At 33.0% G+C, this 19,364-nt stretch overlaps 2 protein-coding genes across 3 annotated transcripts in view; both read left to right on the top strand.

Moving 5' to 3' along the window:
- LOC127831778 (uncharacterized) overlaps positions 1 to 19,364 on the top strand; it is a 210,853-nt gene that overhangs the window by 40,824 nt on the left and 150,665 nt on the right. The gene's annotated exons all lie outside the window — the stretch shown is intronic.
- Positions 5,259 to 16,118, top strand: LOC127831783 (uncharacterized). Of its 2 annotated transcripts, none has more exons than XM_052356855.1 (5): positions 5,259 to 5,336; positions 10,240 to 10,528; positions 13,440 to 13,555; positions 13,855 to 13,911; positions 15,429 to 16,118. In XM_052356855.1, exons 2-5 carry the CDS (start codon positions 10,284 to 10,286, stop codon positions 15,665 to 15,667), a joined length of 657 nt encoding a protein of 218 aa, XP_052212815.1. In that variant the 5' UTR covers positions 5,259 to 5,336; positions 10,240 to 10,283; the 3' UTR covers positions 15,668 to 16,118. The 2 variants fall into 2 exon arrangements, with proteins under 2 accessions (XP_052212815.1, XP_052212814.1); XM_052356854.1 differs by lacking the exon at positions 5,259 to 5,336 and adding an exon at positions 5,472 to 5,577.

Raw genomic sequence — 19,364 nt, 5'->3', positions numbered from 1 at the left:
CCTAACCCCATTGAGTAAAGCATACATTACAACATAAGATCACTGAGCACGACAGGATCCTAGAACTTTATTGAAAATATTTTAAATATTTTAAATCTACACGCTGTAACGATAACACAACGATAACACAACCTGAATACTTTATTAACGTTGGTTTAAAAACACATACACATACGCTTTTTAATGCGATATTTTATATGTCGGTAGTGTGTGTTAACATGTTCCATTTTACTTTTTATTATATACCTGTTTAATGCTTTTAACAAAATACAGGTTGTATCAATCGTTGAAATAAAAAATCCCGTATTACGCTACTCGCGGTTTCCAATTCCGTATTACCATACTATAGTCCAGTCATTCTAGCCTTAAAATGGCTAAAGGTAGAAAAAATTGCAAAAGAATTTATTTGTTTGTTTTTAGGTATTTTAATATACGTAGAATTGCATGACAAGGTTAAAAATTACTTTTCTTTGGCGGAAAGTGCTCAAATTTGTAACGAAACAACATGCCTAGAACTTCAGCTGAAACCAGTGGAAATTTACAAAATTGATTATATGAAATGCATCTGGCCAGTAAGTATTAGTTTTCATAGTTTATGAAGCATAGACGACATACAAAGCATGTCTAGATGCCGGTGATGATTCTTAAATTGACTTCTCTTTTTATTTTGATCATATTTATCGTATGTCGTTGGTCAATTTACCCCACCCACTTCTTACAAACAGGTCCATTGTAAACTCAAGATCATTCTTCTAAGAAGATAATTCATTGCAACCAGAAACATTTATGCAGCCCAAGAATATCTAATATAAGTAAAAATAAGCAACTAATTTTTTACTTAAATTCCTTTTAATATATTCATGGTTAATATAATGTGAAGACAATATATACTTCACACCTTTTATATGAAATGCATATTAAAATAAATGTACATAAATTGTCGAAAAACATATTTTTGACAAGCTTATATTTTCTATTTGTTCAATATGGAATTAAAGATCATATATTGATTTGATGTCGTTTAATAATATTATTATTAAATGAATGATTAAAGTATATTTTATATTTCAAATGTGTCCTTACTGGAATCAATTTGTTGTTGGATATTTCCCAGCCCCAATCTACTGCATCCAGATTGTTGTTTCCTCGCCATATCTGTGTCTGTAGGTATGTGCGCAGTGAGTGAAAGCGAAAGGCAGCCGTGGTCGGTGGTAATGTCTCTACTTGGACGGATGTTTTACTTGTGCAAACCTTCTGGGTGAACTTTCGGAATCTCAGGATATCGAGCCCTTCAGAAGGAACACCGTTGTTGAGAAGAATCATTGCCTCTTCACTACGAGTTGTTATTTCGTTAACGTCTGGTTCCTCTTCATTAAATATCGCAATGGTCCGTCTGAATTCGGAACTGGTTTTGAACAACTTTAGTACGGCTTCTTTGCTGATACCATGTATCCTAGAAGTCGTATCACAACCTGTGTATGCATGTATGAACGGAAGCATGCTGCATAACTCTGGTCCAAGTACAGTTTTCGTTTTCTTGATATCCCAGACTTTATTTGTCTTATTTGCTCGCCTTATATCTGATTTATAAAGCAGATTGTGACTTGAATCGTCCCCATGGTGACACAATAATACAAGCACGTCAGTGTCTTCGTCGACAACGACCGTATCATGCGATGTTGCTTCTTGAACTGCAGTGCTTACTATCAACGTATCAGCGTCATCGACTGCTTGTATTGCATCCACGTTGTTGTCTCTCAGGTATTTGCTCAGGATGGTTAGAAAGTTCTGCTTGTTTTCTGTGTTGTTGAGGAATTTTTCCTTATCTGACCTGAACGTCGTATCAAGGTTAAATAATGCCTTTGTCCCTATTTCCTTTCGTTCGCCTCATATGTGTAACATCCTTGAGACTTGGTGAGGAGGAATACCCGTCAAACACAACTTTTGCTCTGTTGCCATAGTGTTGTTGAATACTTCGAAGGTATTGTTGGCATATCTGCTGAAATGTACTGTTTTTCTTCCATGGAACACGTTGCAGCAATGACTCACCATCTAAAACATATGTTGGTGATTGTAGGAAGGTGTTAGCTTGACAGTCACCCATATTCCAAATAGCTTCGGATAAATTCGGTTTGTTAGCCTCTCTTAGAAGTCCACTTTTGTCAAACATAGACGATGGAACTTGGCACAATTCATACTTGAAGCATAGACTGTCTCCAATATTTCTTGCAATCCAGTGTCAGTTAAAAAGTGCCCTATGCACCCCAAGAAACTCATCTGCATATGGAATCCACCCAGTCTCAATACTACCCGTCTTAACGGACTGTCAGCATTCTGTTCTCTTATTACTGTATGAGCTTTCAGGTACAGTGGTTGGTCAAAGGTTATGATAGGTGTCACACTAAATTTCTCTGCTTGCTTTGCAACAAACCATAAAGTAGAGTTGATACATGTGAAATCACTGTCTATCATTGGCAAAAATGTCATGTCAAAAAAAACATTTGCTGCCCCTGGATGTGTTCCTTGCTGAAATGTCTGCATAAATCCTGACCAATTAGGTCTTGTCTGTCTTGCAATCCAAACAGATTTGACCAACAAGTTGGCAGAATGGAAGAAATTCTTATTCTTTGGGGAAATCTCAGTCAGTTCATTAAATTTGATGGGCGGGACTGAAGCCTCGGATGGCTTGTAATACTTAATTTCAATGTTGGCCTCTGATAACTGGCTATAGTTGGCATCCGTCCTTGGTATATTCCAACTGGTCTTCTGCCCTGGGGTTTTACAAGAAATTATACCCATTCCATGAAAAGTATTCAGTCCATCAAGTGTCCTCGAATTGTGGTCGACATTGTCTGCTACAAATTGCATGAATTGTCCAGGGAAGTAATCTTTGAACAATGTTGAGTTTGAAGCTGCTGCATTGATTTCAAACTTTTGTACTTCACCATATGATGAGCATAGGCCTAATTGAAACAAAATATCAATAAGGAACCTCGAACTAAACTGGTGATGCATTTGTAAGCCTAAGGACAAATAACATTTCTAGGGGCACAAGCTTGCATTATTGCTTGCCCGACAACAGCGATTTTCAACTTACAATCTTTCTCAACAAATATGTTGTTCAAAAATATCAGTAAACTCTTTGGCAAAAATGCTAAGTTGTCTTCAATTGATTTAACATTTTCTGATGCTGGGTAGAACGACTTATAATACTGCATGGGTTGGATGTCATTTTTGATAAGTTTAGCTGCTGTTAACAAGATATTTTCTCGTTCATTTGATGCCTCATTTTTCTGACTCTTGTGAAAATTATGAATGATATATGAAGCTGTAATCTTTAAGGTTATAATGTCACTTTTACCATCTAATTCTCCTATAACAATATCAGTACCAAAGTGTTCTATCAGTTTGTTTTTCATATGTTTTGTACTGTAAGACTTGTCACAACAGAGTTCAGTCATTTTTTGGACGAGGTCACTCACTGATATGACTTTACCTTCCGAACTTTCTACATATTTCACAACTTCTTGAAATGCTAACAATTGGTCCTTATCAACAGGCCTTCCTGGACGTTTTGAACTTGTTTTTTGTCTTTTATTTGAACGATATTTCAAAGGTATGTCTTTTCCAGTCCGGAAGTTTGTATTACATGTCTGGTGGTAAACTGCATCAGCAGCAGGCAGATCTATGATGTGCTCAATTCTTTCAAGCACTGATATACCCCAAAGGTCATTTCTTTCTTTACATTTCTTTATTATAGTTTCTTGAAAGTCAAAAGTTTTGACATCCCATACATCTCCACCCCTTTTCTTTTTGTCCGATTTAGCATAATTAGCACAGAATAAGCAGTCAGACTTAATATCAAAAGTCTCGTCCGATCTTAATATTCTGCTGTTCGCCTGGTCATCCATCATACCTTGTCCTGCAACAAAAATAATGTTTGCATAAATATATTTTAATATAATTGTAATACATACCACTGTAACTGAAGTAGAATAACGTTAAATAATGATTTGTGTTACTTCCAATAAAAGCCGCCCGGCATTTTGAATCAGTGTTGGTTGCATTTTTCGTGACCGACTCGATCGTGAAATATATGTTCTTTATATAGTAACATTCTTCAGTATACATGTAATTAGGTACAAACTGCTGGGTGGCCTGAGTGGCATAGTGTTAATAACCACTTGTGAAAAGACAAAATCCAAATATCATGGACTAGCAGTATAATTATACTTTTAACTTATCTTTTGTTCTGATTATAATACATAAAATATTTCATAAAATCGATTGTTCAGTTAATGTAACATACCATGCTGAATGAGAAAGATGGCAAAAACTACATGATCTGCTGGTCTTCTCACATGCTGTATATCACTGATGTAGTGACCTGAAATGGTGTTAATATAGATAATATTTAATATTTAGCAATTTCATGTACTTAATGAACTTTTTTAAATCAAAGAATATACATAAAATGCGAAAAACTAAGAACTCATATTCCCCGAAATTTGCGAATTTTGACACAAACACGCTTCCGTAGTTTTAAAAATTGTGCAGACCTCGGTTTATAAGTTGTCAAAAAAAAGTGTTTTTTTTTCATGTATTTAGGATGCCTTTGGTAAATTTCAACTCTCCATGTGTATTTTATATGAAAAAAAGTCTACAAAGATGTATAAACGCCTCAATTTAATAACTTGATGATTCATGTCTTTTAAGAGGGCTCTGATATTCTTATAATCTTCTTTCAACTAGATTTCTGCTAAAACAGCGGCACCATTAAGCATTGCTCTATATTGAAATATTACAATTCACATCGTTTGAAATACAAAACTTCTACTTACTGTCTTTATAACGTCAAATCACAGTTGATTCCACATCGATCAGCACTTTCAACTGACTTTGCCCGCCATATTGAACTGTTTCACGTCACTTTATGACGTCATATTTATTGGAAGAAACCGTATGGTGTACTACATGAGACATAATAAAACTTCGCATTTTTCGCCATTTTCAACGTTGAATTTTAACACTTTCCCCATTGAGTTGAGACTTGAAAAAAAAACTATGAATTAATAAGACGTATGAAAATACGACCCACACGGAATAAATTCTTTTGCAATTTTTTCTAGGTTAAAAATAGACCGACTGGAGTACTAGCCCGACTACTTTCTTCGATTCATTTAATGACATCACATTACGCGCACCGAAAATATGAAACCCCCATATTACGCAATATATTACGTAGAACATCGTGTGACGTCATTTCTGTGACGAAATGCAATAGTTTTATTTAATCGCTCCGGAAGTTAAGGACATCGGACGTGGTGTTTTTAACAGTAAGCTATTTGTTTAAAACGAACGAATGCAGAACGTTTTTCAGAGTGTGTGTTTATCATAAATCAATATAAATTTCGATAGGAATACAATAAGATAGTGTGGTTCACAATAAGTTTCGATAAAGACATGGAAGAATAGAAGTAGAAGTGTATATCGTTTCAACGCGTGCTTTTGTAATAAACATCGAATCAAAGTTGTCAATTTAATTATTATAAACATTGGATTAACGATGTCATTAAGGTAAGCGTGTCGGAATCCTTTGTTTTCCCGGTTCGAATGTTTACAGGGTAATTTACATAAACTGTATTTATACGCGTCTTAAATAAACTACATTAATATGGCGTAGCTCTACCGTTTAAGTCATTGTTTTGTCTGTTTTGTTAAAGCAAAAATACAATTGTTAACAGTTTTCGTTAGTTGTGTATATAATAAAAGGAATATTACGCTAGTCAATTGTTCCAAGAGTTTGTATTCAGTCTCGTGGCTTGTGTTATTTCGCATCACACTCGAGGCTCCGCCTCTCGTGTGATACGTCATCACACAAGCCACTTTACTGAATACAAACTCTTGGAACAATTGACTAGCGTAATATTCCGTATATATTTTCAGTGTTGTGTGTTCGATATTATACAATAATTATGAAATGCTGCAGACAGCAAATGGATATCTACACATTAAGTACATGTACATGTAAATGAATATTCAAGTAGCACATTAACCATTTTGCATAATACATATTAACGATAATTGTAATATAGCTTGCAGCTAATAAATAAACATGGTAAAACAAACACGAGTTTATTCGTCAACATGTTTTATCCCATCATCAGACGTGCATTGTCGAAATAAACCACTTTGGAATAAATTTTCCTCTATTTCGGCAGTGCTGAAATATAGCTGTCACGCGCGGCGAAGAATGGTCATATTACTCGGAATCAACTATAAAGTAATCATTTTTAGTAAAATCTAATCAGATTCAACAAAACAAACAATTTGATACCAAGATGTAATATATTTTCAACACATAAAGCAACTCAAAAAGCAAAAACACATTATTTACAAATATTAAGTGCGCGTACTCGTGACGTCATTATTAACACGTCATACGACACAATGCATGTTCTTTCACGCTTAAGCTGCAGTTGTTTAGTGTGTGTTTTTTTATTATTTCTTAAAAATCGGGGACGTAGAGGTATGATATACAGAAAAACAGGTTAGTTACTGATCTTTTTGTAATGTATTAGGCTCGGCACGATTAAAATAATGAAGCAATGTTTGCTTAAAATAACTTTGGGACTTTCCGTGCAGTTCGATTTTCCTATTCTATTTTTAAAGAAATAATTTGCGAATAAGAAAATTGATGGGATAAATCGAATACTAGGTCGGTGCCGAATAAAGCAACGTTTATTTTGCTCGGCACGAAAATCTGAACCACTCGCCAAGGCTCGTGGTTCGGTTTTTCAAAGCCGCGCAAAATAAACTTTGCTTTATTCGGCACCGACCTAGTATTCTCTATTTACATAAGAAATAGTAAGGTTAAGCACAATTCGATTTATCGTTGTATATGAACAAATTAACAACGCTTTGTAATTTCAACTAAAAAACTAAAAGAATCAAGTTTAATAAAGGTTTAAAAACACAAGTTTAAAGCTAATAAATAGTAAATGCTTTAAATAAAATATGTCAAATAAAGTACTTAAAGCGATGGAAAAAGTATAATTTAAGTATTTTACATCAGGTAAGGAGTCGACAATCGTGCCCAATCTTATCATTAACCTTACTGTTAAATACATTTACTTCTTTATGCTGTTAATTAATATCAAAAGCAATATTTAACAAATTGATCGCCTTGCTTTATTAATTTCGTTACTGTAAAAGCTTAAACAAAGTCACGTTACTGACATTATCAACACAGATGTTGCCATTTTAGTTAATAGCCGATATTATTTTTAATCACTATACAGCTTTAACTTGATTTTACGTGTATCTACGATGCTGCTTGAATAAATATATCCTATTAGTTTCTATTATCAATGATGACATGTTCATTCATTTTAAGAGATAAATTAAAAGTTTACTTAGCAATGAACTTCCTATTTTTTACAAATGCATTTATTTTGGACTGACTTTCAATGGTGTTAATGTCGTTGTCTTCACTTTATTCACAGGTTTTAAAAATAGCTTATATATTGAAACAAAATTATATCACTTCTTGAAATAAATGAAAAGTGTGTTATTTTTCTAATAATGATGACATTAGATTACAGTACAAGTACTGTTTTATTAATGAAGATATAGCGTATAAGATATTTTAGTGATACAGAGCAATGAGCACACGTTAGAAAAAAAACCAACAGTTTCTACATATCCACAATTGTGTTACCATAAGATTAACAAGAAATAACATGAAACAATAAGGCATAGATTTATATAACAACATTCTGAATTTGTATGAAGTTCTCGTTACTTATTGTATTTCTGTACAATATTATTTTAACTTTTACATTTACTTGGTTGAATAAATAATTTACCAGTGTACTTATATGTGAACATTTATGATCATGTAATTACTATTTGTCCTTAGGAAAAACACTTATTTATTGCTTTTAAAACATTACAGCCATTTAATATTATAATTATTTATATATTTTATTTACATAAAATTTTCATCGCTTGATTTTAATATTTATAATACTGTTACATTTCATGATATCAATTTCACCATTTGACGTTCATCAAGTTCGCAGTGATGAAACTGGATAAAGTATGGGAAAAAATCATTTATGTTGATGCTGGTGTGTTATAGAGAAACGCACACTATAGAAACCAGTTATGAATATATTGATGGCCAGTATTTGTTTTACAAATATTCATATTTAGAAGATAATTATTAAGATAGTTTAACCCGAATTCTTTACTAAAATGTATTTTATTATAATTAAGATATGAAATTACAATTAAAATATTGGGACAGATGAGGTAATTGACTAATATTTTTTTCTGTCCCGGATTGCGTCTTTGGCGTTCAGTTTGAAATGAGTTTCAACAAAAAACACATTTCTGTTAATCGCTGTGCACGATCTGTACGACTCGGGTTACTTTTAATGTGAAAGAAGAACTTGTATTCATTCCCGAGTGACTCGTAAACACGCGCATAAAACATGACATTTACAAAGCATGCATGAAAAAGTAAAATCCATTTCACTAACCTTATAAAGGATGTAAGTGCATAACAGTGCATATGATAACATTTTGAATACAGTATAGAAATACGTCTTTTTATTTACATTTAACACTTGGAAAAATAAAACGCTAATAAAAATATTGAATTTCTTTTCCAAAATGGTTTAGTTTTATTAACGTAATATTTTATATTTTGTGTTACCTTTTATTGTTTTACATTAAATCATATGATTATCTAAATAAGAAATGTTTTATTTAATTTTAGATGTTTAGAATGCATCATACTTATTTTTTTTTGGCTCTTGCCAATATTATATTACTGATACGTTTCTATATGTAACATTTTGTCCATAAGATTCGTTACATTAAATGCTCTTCTCAACAAAAGAATAGTATGGTTTCATAAAATGACAAAAATGAATATATTGCTTCTTCGGTTTAGTTGCAGAAAATTTTATTTGATTTGAATAGTTTTTTATTTGGGTTCATTTTCATTGATATTATCAGGACTTGCCCTGATTACTGTTTTTGCATTTGACCCAGATTCTTAATATGCCTAGATTTTGTCAAAATAAATAATATTTAGTCATGCGATTGGCTTCTAGAGAGTTGACAATATTTTTTTATGATTCGACCTAGTGACCTATTTTCTCTTTACTTCAAGCAGATTTGCATTTAGCCTAGATGTTGTTAAAATTAATATTGTAACCAAGTTTCAGCAGGCTTTGGTCATAAAGTTGGTTTCTAGAATGGCCTCACTTTTGTTCTATGAGTTCAGATATCCTAGTGCTAATTTTGTGTATTTTGTGACCTTTAAATGCAATCGTCAGTCTAATACAACGATATAACTCACATTACGTACATGTTTCTTTCGAAAATACCTCACACAATAAGTTATACATTATTAATAGATTAATATGCATTGCTATGCCCCGTTGTTTGACAATTAATTCCTTGCCATTAATAAAGGACCGCATTGTACAATAAGGTATCAGATAAAGGTTCACTTCGTGTATATTTTTAAGTTGCTTCTGTTTTCTGTCATGCAGTTTATTAGTCAGTTTATCGAGAGACCAATTAAAAAAGTTGTCTAGTTTATTGACCATTGTATGTATTTTCATCTAAGTGCCGTGCATTTTTTAACAAAATTTATACTACTTGGTCAGCGTTTTTTGTTATATGTTGTGTTCTGATGTTATATTTTACCTAAACTGTCGACTGGTCACCTGTTGTCTTAAATGAAGGGCATGTTGATGCTAATATCAGTTTCTTTTAATAACGTATCGGCATGTGAAAAGGAGTGGAATTGTAATAGTGAAGCAATCACGTTGAATTTATCTTTTTTATATTGTGAAAGTGTATCACCATGGTAAAATCTATAAAACCGTTTATAATCAAATACATGTTTATCGTATGTATCTACTTGTCCATAAGTGCGTTCAATCCATTAGGCAAACACAATTTTTGAAAAGTGATGTTATAATTGGCAAAACTTTCATTTTTATTCAGTTTTTTTATTTTATGTAATAAATTGTGATTCCGCATTTGTGAGACTAGGTCTTTTACATTTTGAATAACTTTATGTCCTTCAGTCAGATTAGTTTAATTCGTCGGCATAAATGGTGGATTTGCATCACGTTTTAATGTTTCATTACGCTGAAATTCGTTGTTCTTTAATTATTTATTATTTATTAGACATAAAAGCTTCCTGTTTTACAGAGGCAACTATTACGGCATGGGCCGGCAAGTCATTTCGAGGGGCAATGACAGGAACGCTGAGTGCAGCTGCTGGATCAGCAACAATAACATTGCCATCCGCGCCAGTTGTAGGTGCAACCCTTTTTACTGTAACGGCGACTGCAGATTCTGCTATTGCGACCTACGAATTCAACACTGATGGAAACCCTGACACCACAGGGGCCGTTGTGAAGTCAGGGACTGCAGCTGTAGTTACGCTTGCTAAGGCAATCAATTATCCTACCGTTAAGCAAGTGATCTTTCAAGTCAAGTAAGCAGTAACGTAATTTAATGAGTTATTTTTGTTTATATACAGTACGCACGTACAGCTTTGTAGAACAAATTAGTAGTGTTTTTGTTTTCTCCATGTATGAACATTCTTCCCTCTCATAGTGGATATTAACGCTTCGCGATCGGTAGGTCCCTAATAAAAAAAGCCAAGGTTTTCCTCAGACCAATAGGAACAGTCGCTGCCGACATACCTTTTTAATCAGTGATGATCTTTCTTCTTCCTTTACTCGCTGCGAAACGTCTTTCTAAGTCACCCTACGTGTAATATATCTAAAACAATACTCTGTAAAACTAGACTTTATTCGCAACCTTTGAATCATTATGTGTGCTAATGAAACAAACAGAATTGTTGAGATAAATTTGATTTTAACGATCAAATGATTTTGCAACTTAAAACATTCATTAGAATGGGCACACCTAGATAAATATCGACACCGCATGGTTCTGTAGGAATTTGCAAATTGTAGAAACTGACGAGAAATAAGAACGTTTGAAGGTATTATCACTTGTTGTGGAAATTTTATGAAACAATTATTAAAATTATTTCGGACCAGTGCATGATGTACATCATGCGCTCTTTTTTATATTTCGTATTGCAACATAGGGAAATAGTGTCCAAATACTTCAAACAAACCCACGAATGTTCCTTAAATGTAAACTTTTCAAATACAAACGGTAATAAAAACCCGTTCAAATACCACCGCAAGGGTCCTTTCACTTTTCTTATTGGAAAGTCTGAGAGTGTTTGCATAATCTTCTTTGAAGGCACCATTTACTGGTTTTATCCAGGAAAAAGTTTGGCTTTCGATGCAATAGAGCTAAAATATGTCGGTTTAAATGAAGCTCTTTATTAAGTTTTGCGAATAATTTATATTTAAGTGTGTATTCAATTTTCATATGCAAATGTATGTTCAATACTGTTATTGGGTCATATATCAACGGGGTTAATTACTGCTAGAAAAAGCTGTCAACGATATATGTGTTCTCTGACCTGGCATTGGATAACTCTTCGTTTCGTTTTTCAAGCGCCATAAAATATTATATTATAGTTTGAGTTTTGATCAAACAAAACGACTCAATTGAAGTCATTACAAATAAAGTTATACAGTTTTGTGTTAAGACATTATTTTATTTTACAAAATGGAGAGCAAAAGCGCGCAGTCAACTTCCGACCATAGGTGTAAGTCTATTTTCAACGTTAACTTTAATTTATATATAGTTTACTGGTCTTCAACCAAATTTGACAGGAACGTTTCTAAGATTGCCATTAATTGGTTGTTCGTCCAATAACGCCCTGGTCACACTTAAATAAAAGGATGAATGTGTTAAACGTTTTTGGTAAAATCCCATAACTTGATAACATAGTATTCACAGAAATGATCATGTGACCTACCAAATTCCTTAAAATAAATCTGCATTAACAAAACCCGTTTCCCTAACAGATAAGCGCAGTTTGCATTAGCTCTTTATCTTTCTCGTCAGAGAACACTAGACAAAATGCTATCACTACTTGAAAATAAAACTTTATGTGTCTTTAATTACGTCGATTGGCATTGAAAATTGCGCTCACTAGTGGTGGATAGTTTTGGCCATCTGAATGTATTTCTAACATTAAAAAAAACGTGTCAGAAATCACTGACTTAATTAGGAACACTCCCACAAAATTGATCCTTTTGTGTGTTTCCAAAATAAGATTAAGTAGTTTTGATTAAAAAAATCAAATCCACATGGGTTCAACTATATGGAATGTTTGTGTCTGTCAAGTGTACTGCAAATTATTTAAGAAACAGTTTCCAACAAAGTATGGTTATTGCGGTAATAACCAACGGTTCGGAGTTTGGATGCGTAGGAATTTAACCACAAGGACGATCTAGTCCGAGTAAAAACAAGCAGCGGAACGATAAACCGATGGTTGTTACCCCAAACACAAACACTCAGCCGTAAATTATTTCTCTCTTGCCACAAGTTTAAATACCATTCGTTTTTATAATGCTAGAACTGATTTAATCTATGCTCCTCCCTTTTTCCATACTTGCGTATCCATGATGTCACCACAGGAAAACAGTTACAAATAACGACAGTTTCATTCACAAACATCCATGTTATGAATCGATGTGACGACAGTGTTTAATTCATCCGAAATATTATGCTATTTAATTCTTATTGAATGTCCAATTGACTAAACGCTTACTTTTCGATAAACTTAAATTTAAAAATTACATCGCAAATGTCTGTAACTGTAGAAATTATTTGTCGAAAGTTTGCAAAATTGCCCGTATTACTAACAATTTCTTTCAATTTATTAAACTACTTCTACAACATTAAGCTCCGCCGACAGTTTATTTTCAGAACTATTCACAAACCTGTTCCTGCTTTGTCTTAAGAAAAGAACTGACTGGTCATGATAGAATCTGCTATAAAAACCAAGGCAGCAATAGGTCGATATGCCTCTATCAGAATGCGCGTGCTACATTTAGATATACTTTCACAAGATTAGTTGCTTGGGTGACCGTTTTACAAATCTTTAAATATTTTTTATTTGAAAAATACAATGTTTACTTGTGTATCACTGTAACAAACAATGAACATCAGTTTCTAAATCAAGCTAGTATTCGGTTCTTTATATTTGCTTTTCCGTAGATAAAAAAGTGGACGTTCTTGCATGATGTAGTTTGTTAAATATTGTTGAAGTTATATTCTGACACCAAATAATGACGAAGATAACAATCGTCAAATCAAACTTTGAAGTCGTAAAGGGCATCCATAATATCACGGATAGATAAGCGCCAGTACCCGGTTTATAATTAAAAAGCCTTTCATCTTATACATAAATGCATCACTGTGTCTTCATTTATGTATTGCATGTAATTGTACGTATCATTTCCATTTAGAGCCTCTGACTCTACAGCCGGCACCGCAGCAACAGGAATCATGACTGTGACTGTCAACTTTGGTCCATCGGCTGACTCTGCCTACTCATTCTGCGTTGCCGATCCGACAGCGTCAGGTAAGTAGTTTAGTTCTCTTCGATTGTGTTTATGTCGTTAGAAGATATATTGTTTAAAGATTGTAGATGTAACATTAGTAAAAGGTAACATTTCAACAAATAACTCGTTTTTAGCTATTATCGTATATTATCGTATCGTTAGCTATTATCGTATTGTCATATATACATAAATGCTTGTTTCATGCCTTTACAATATTAAACCGTTTGTGACATTGCTGTTCATTTTAATTTTCAATGTTTCTTTTATGAATATGTTCAATTTAAACGCGTTTTATTTCTATCTTTCTATCGTTTTCTAGGGACAGTCATTGGTAAACCCACTTCGGCTGTTTCCACTGCTTCCTGGACATTAACAAGTGAGTTTTAGCTGTTGAATATTTCGGTTAAAAGACCCAAATCGGTTTCACTAGAGGGGACATAAGGTTAACTATCCATCCATCATGTTTGTGTGTTCGCCAATTGTCCGTTTATCCTTCCGATCTTGAATTTTCTCGAACAGTTCTAAAGAGACTTTGATATAACTGGGTATACTTACACGGGGCAATGTGAGGAATATGCACGACTCGTTTTCACCAGAAGTCGACGGTTAGCTCGCTTAAAAAATATTTAAATATTGTTATAACAAACAAGTAAATAGGATATTATAAAGAAATTTTGTATTTATATAGAGCTACATGTTTTCCATATATTTTTTATGTAAGTGCTGAAAGTCCGTCCACAAAAACTGAAATAACTGGAAACGTATATAACATAAAACTGAATCCAGAACTTCTTAAACAGTAATGAAGATGCTTAGAGGAATCATGGCAAACAAAGAGGGCCATAGGCGGACATATCTAGATTTTTTTTAACAGAGATCAAATTCAAGTAAGTGTTCGCAAAAAACAAATTGTCGATCCATCCCTCTGTTCTCCCGTTCGCACTATGATTGTATTGCAAAGTTGAAATTACATGAAAAAAGACATGTGATGACGAAACGCTTTGTAAATATACCAAGAACTGACATTATTATGCATGGCTCTCCAGGTGTCAAATGCCAGCGAATACTACCAATTCAGATAATTACTTACTGAATTATTCGAATGATGCATGAAATATTATAATTATCATCCGTATAATCATAAATAACATTGTATTCAGACATTTTGTGAATGTTAAAAAGATCTAAGTTCCACTGTGACAACTCGACAATTAATGTTAATATGTTGTAAAACCCGTGTACAGATTAAGTGTAATTAATGAAGTTGATTCGTTATCTTTTGTGTATATTGGTGTCACAGGAAGGTGACTCCCGTATTTCTTGCAATACTGTCAAAGCCATGTTTACACTAGTTTTTCAACCCAGTCGGAAGAAACTATGATACAAGACAGACTCTTCCTTTGTGTACCCTAAACTTTATGTTTGGTATCCCAGGTTTTGAGTGTTCGACAATATTTGCTTGTTCGATCATATTCCTTCAATGAACCGTTACGTTTGCGATCATTTTTACTACATTCGATCATATTGGCTGCATTATCTTTATATAAAAAACTTTTTAACGTATGCTTAATAGAGATTGGGAAAATATCTTTATATGAATGCATATTCTTGTTGAAGTAGGGAATGGTAAAAAAATAACGATAAAATTTATGTTAACATCAATATAAATTAATTATATAAATACTATTTTTTATGAATAGACTGAAAACACCTCAAGAACAATATTGTCTCATGTGTGTGTATTTAAAGTCTGTGACAATATTTGTAAACGCGTTGCCTAAATTTTATAAACGCTGTCCATGCATTATAAGTATTATTGTTTTTCCCGGCAACATTTATTAAGGCTGAATTATAATGACCTGAACAATAATATAATTATCATTATATTTTCAGCTGGCACAGATTCCGCTAAATTTTCATTTGCGGATGGGTCAATTAAAACGGCAGCGAAACTTGAATCAGCCGATAAAACGTACTATACCGCCGAGCTCACACTGACGGACGCAGGCGTCGCCACCACGTGGCCCTTGCACGTGCTCGTCGACAACAGTTGCGTTAACAGCGGAGTAGCGCAGATCGTTTCTGGTTTGGTAATGATCCTGATGACAGTCCTGGCGATACATGTGGTCTAACTATCAACGAAAAACGTACAAGAAAGCTGTGATTTCATGTGTTTGACTGTCTTTTCTTAAAAACAAAACTACCCTTACACTTATTTATTTATTACTATTTATGAATTGATACTGTATTGTTTTATATATTAGTATTTACAAAGTTACCTTTATATAAATAAAATCCTAAAAACTGAACAATAATGTGGTAAAAATCAAAATATTGTATTTAAGTTCGCGCTATCGTTAAAACAATTATTCATTTTAAAGCATTATTATAGTTCTTCAAACAGTTTCGAACAAGTATTGAAGTGTATCTGAGTGTTTTTGAATTGTTAAACTACCATGTTGTTTGTTTTTTTTCTTAGTTTTCGCCATGAATTTCCATCCGAAACAGTAACTGTTTTGCTGGAAATGAATTTACGGAAACTGTCGTGATAAATCTGTTATCTGTTTTGCTGAATTTCTTGAGCGTTCTATTTGTAAAAAAAATCTTATAAAATACATTTGTTGTGTTCTTTTTATAGCCTATTAAGGAATAAAAAAATACATATACATAATCACGACTTAACCTTAGAGCAATATTCTCAATTTCAAAGTCATTAAATCAAGTATGTTTCAGTCGCTATCATATTTAGATCTCTTTCAACGCTTGTTCCAATTTTTACTCTTGGTTCTCGTGAGTTTCTCTGTCATATAATCGTCTGAGGAGAAATTTCATCCAGAAACTGGTTTTAAAAATAACCAGTAATTGATTTTTTTAAATCTAAGCTAAATTAGAATTGTTATTCATTACAAATACTTTAAAAACACACAGTGCAGATATTAAACGAAACTGAAGATTCATTCAACAAATCAATGAAAAAAAATATCAGCGATATCAAATTACTTCTGACTGATAATAAGTAATACATAAACTTTTATAGAACTTGAATCGTCGTCAGCAAGTGGATATTTGTACTTCATTTATTAATTTAAGTTAGTAATGTTCCAATATTGCGCCATGTAAAATTAATGGAAACGATGACAAACGATTTCAAATATACTACTCAAAATTTGCTAAGGATCACTTTTTATTTTCACATATTCTTTAATTGAATTTAAGTCAAATTGTTATTTTGCAGGTTTTGATATTGGAATGTGTTTTTTTAAATGTATTTGTATATATTGATTTATCATTGATGCGTGACGCTTTCTGAATCTAGCTTGTTGTGAATTTCAAATTACACATACTATAAAAAGTGATCCTCAGCAAATTTTGAGTAGTATACTTACTGAAATTAAACATTTGAATTACGGATGTAGCAGTTACCTGATAATGAAAATTAAATAAGATAAAGTGATGAAGGAAAAGGTGAAGAAGAAGAAGAATGATGATAATAATAATGATGATAATAATCCTTCTAATTCCAAATTATTCAAAAGTATAGGCGCTTCGTTGTCTTAGAACAATTGAACACTTACATTGTTCAGTGATGAGTATTTACCATAACATATAGGAACGAAATGGAACTCCAGTAAAGCCGGCAAAAGACGTTTCATCTGTACGATACCTTTTATGTTTTACGAATGACCATTTATATAACGTGTTTGCAAAACAAAAGTAAACAACACACAGCAACACAAATAAATAAAACAGCGGTAACATTCTTGGAACGTCTGATGTTTAAACCGACTTAAGGACTACATAACCAGACACTTGATACAAATGTTCTCGCAAATCATTTAAATGTTAAAGTAAATAAAAATAACTTCGTACATCACCGATTAAAATAAATTTAAAGATTGAACATGTTTATGAACGAAGCAAGAGATTAATACCGGAACGAATGTATTCGTTGTTGTCGCTCTGGAAAATGTTAAAAAAAACTTCAGCTAAATATTTTACAACGTTTGTGAAATAAACCCATCAACATCCGATGCTCAGTCAGCTGAATTAAACGATTATGATCAGAGATTTTATTATGAGCGAATACACCGTGTATTATTAGTAGTATGAAATACAGACTTGAATACCAGGTTGGGATATGATTTACATTCTTTAAAATTATACCGTGCACTTAATTCGATGACGGTTTGGTTTACTGACAACGTTTACATGAAAGTTTCATTCATATGCCTTCGTGGCTTCTAGTCACGGAATAACCAACGCGTCATTAACGACATTCAAACTGTGCGCATTAGCAATTAAAACTGCAGCAAAACGTGAATACTCGGCCAATTTCTACTACACCGACACCCTTACCCTGACGGACGCAAGTATCAACACAACATGGCACCTGCACGTGATCGTAGACAACGGTTGCCTGATAGCTGAGTCGTCTAGGTCATTACCGGTGTCGCCATGATTATGATGACAGTCACACTGTGGTTTAAACATCAAATGGTCTAAACAACTACCTTCACCATCCCAGAATACAGTGATTGATAAACTTAATGCTTAGCTTATTTTTCCTCAACAGAGATATTCCTTCCCAGCAAAATTTAATTTACTGTTTATTAAGGCTAACACACAATCTGTGGATAGATGTACATGGACAGCTATTTACAAAATAACATTTACCAGGTTAATGCGATTATGAACACAAACACTGTATTTGATGTCATGTGTTAAAAAACGGATTATCGCTCGGATTCTTAATTGTAAAACATTATCATTATAGTTCGATTCCTTTAGCATAAGTATAAATATGACCAGTGATATATTTATATTATCGTGTTCTCTTTTTTTCCATATTTTTCGCTAGGATTTTTCAAGTGAAACATGTATTGTTTCTGTGGAAATGACTTTACGGAAACTATCGTGATATATCTATGTTATTTTTTATTGTATTTTGTGTTTGACTTACAAAAGCTTTCTTTACAAATAGATTGTGTTTTTACTCGATTTATAGAATGTAATATCCCATAGCTTCCCCCAAATAATTGAGTATTCAAAATGCTGTTCAAATTTACACTAATTGCCTTCAGTGTGACACATCCATAACATCGTATTAAATACGACAGTCAACTAGTATTCATACAGCTTGAACTTATTTCATTCAACCACCAACGATTGTTAAATTTCATTAAAGGGGCCTTTTCACAGATTTTGGCATTTTTTTAACTTATTCATTAAATGCTTTATATTGATAAATGTAAACATTGGATCGTAAAAGCTCCAGTAAAAAATCAAGAAAAAAATTAAAAAAAGGGAAAGAACATTGCCCGAAGTAGGTTTCGAACCAGTGACCCCTGGAGTCCTGCCAAAGTCCTGAAGTAAAAACGCTTTAGCCTACTGAGCTATTCCGCCGAGTACTCATTCTTGACGTATTTTATACCTTATATAAGCAATCTTCGTAGTTTCACAAAATTTAACGACAAAAACAGAACTCTCCAAATTATTCAATCGTTTCGCGTTGCAACGCTTTATAATTTTTAGGTTTTAAAATCGTCAAAAGATGCATATAATGGCTATATTAGAGCATGGTTAATGTTCAGTATTACTGTTTCCTCACAAATATCATAACTAAAACGAAAACTTACGAATCTGAAACAACTTTTTTCAATTTTGTCAATTTACCAAAGCGTGAAAAGATCCCTTTAAGCTATTTCTTAATGGGATTTTTATTGCGTTCTTGTTCGTGTGTAGTTAAAGGGAAGCAACTTGATGGAACAAAATATACCAGCCACTTTTAACAAAATTTTCTTTCTACATTTCACTGCAATTTCTTAATTA

Source organism: Dreissena polymorpha, chromosome 5, assembly GCF_020536995.1.
Source record: "Dreissena polymorpha isolate Duluth1 chromosome 5, UMN_Dpol_1.0, whole genome shotgun sequence".
Taxonomy (NCBI): domain Eukaryota; kingdom Metazoa; phylum Mollusca; class Bivalvia; order Myida; family Dreissenidae; genus Dreissena; species Dreissena polymorpha.
The sequence above is the reverse complement of the archived record's forward strand: the minus strand, read 5'-3'. Positions and strand labels throughout refer to the sequence as shown.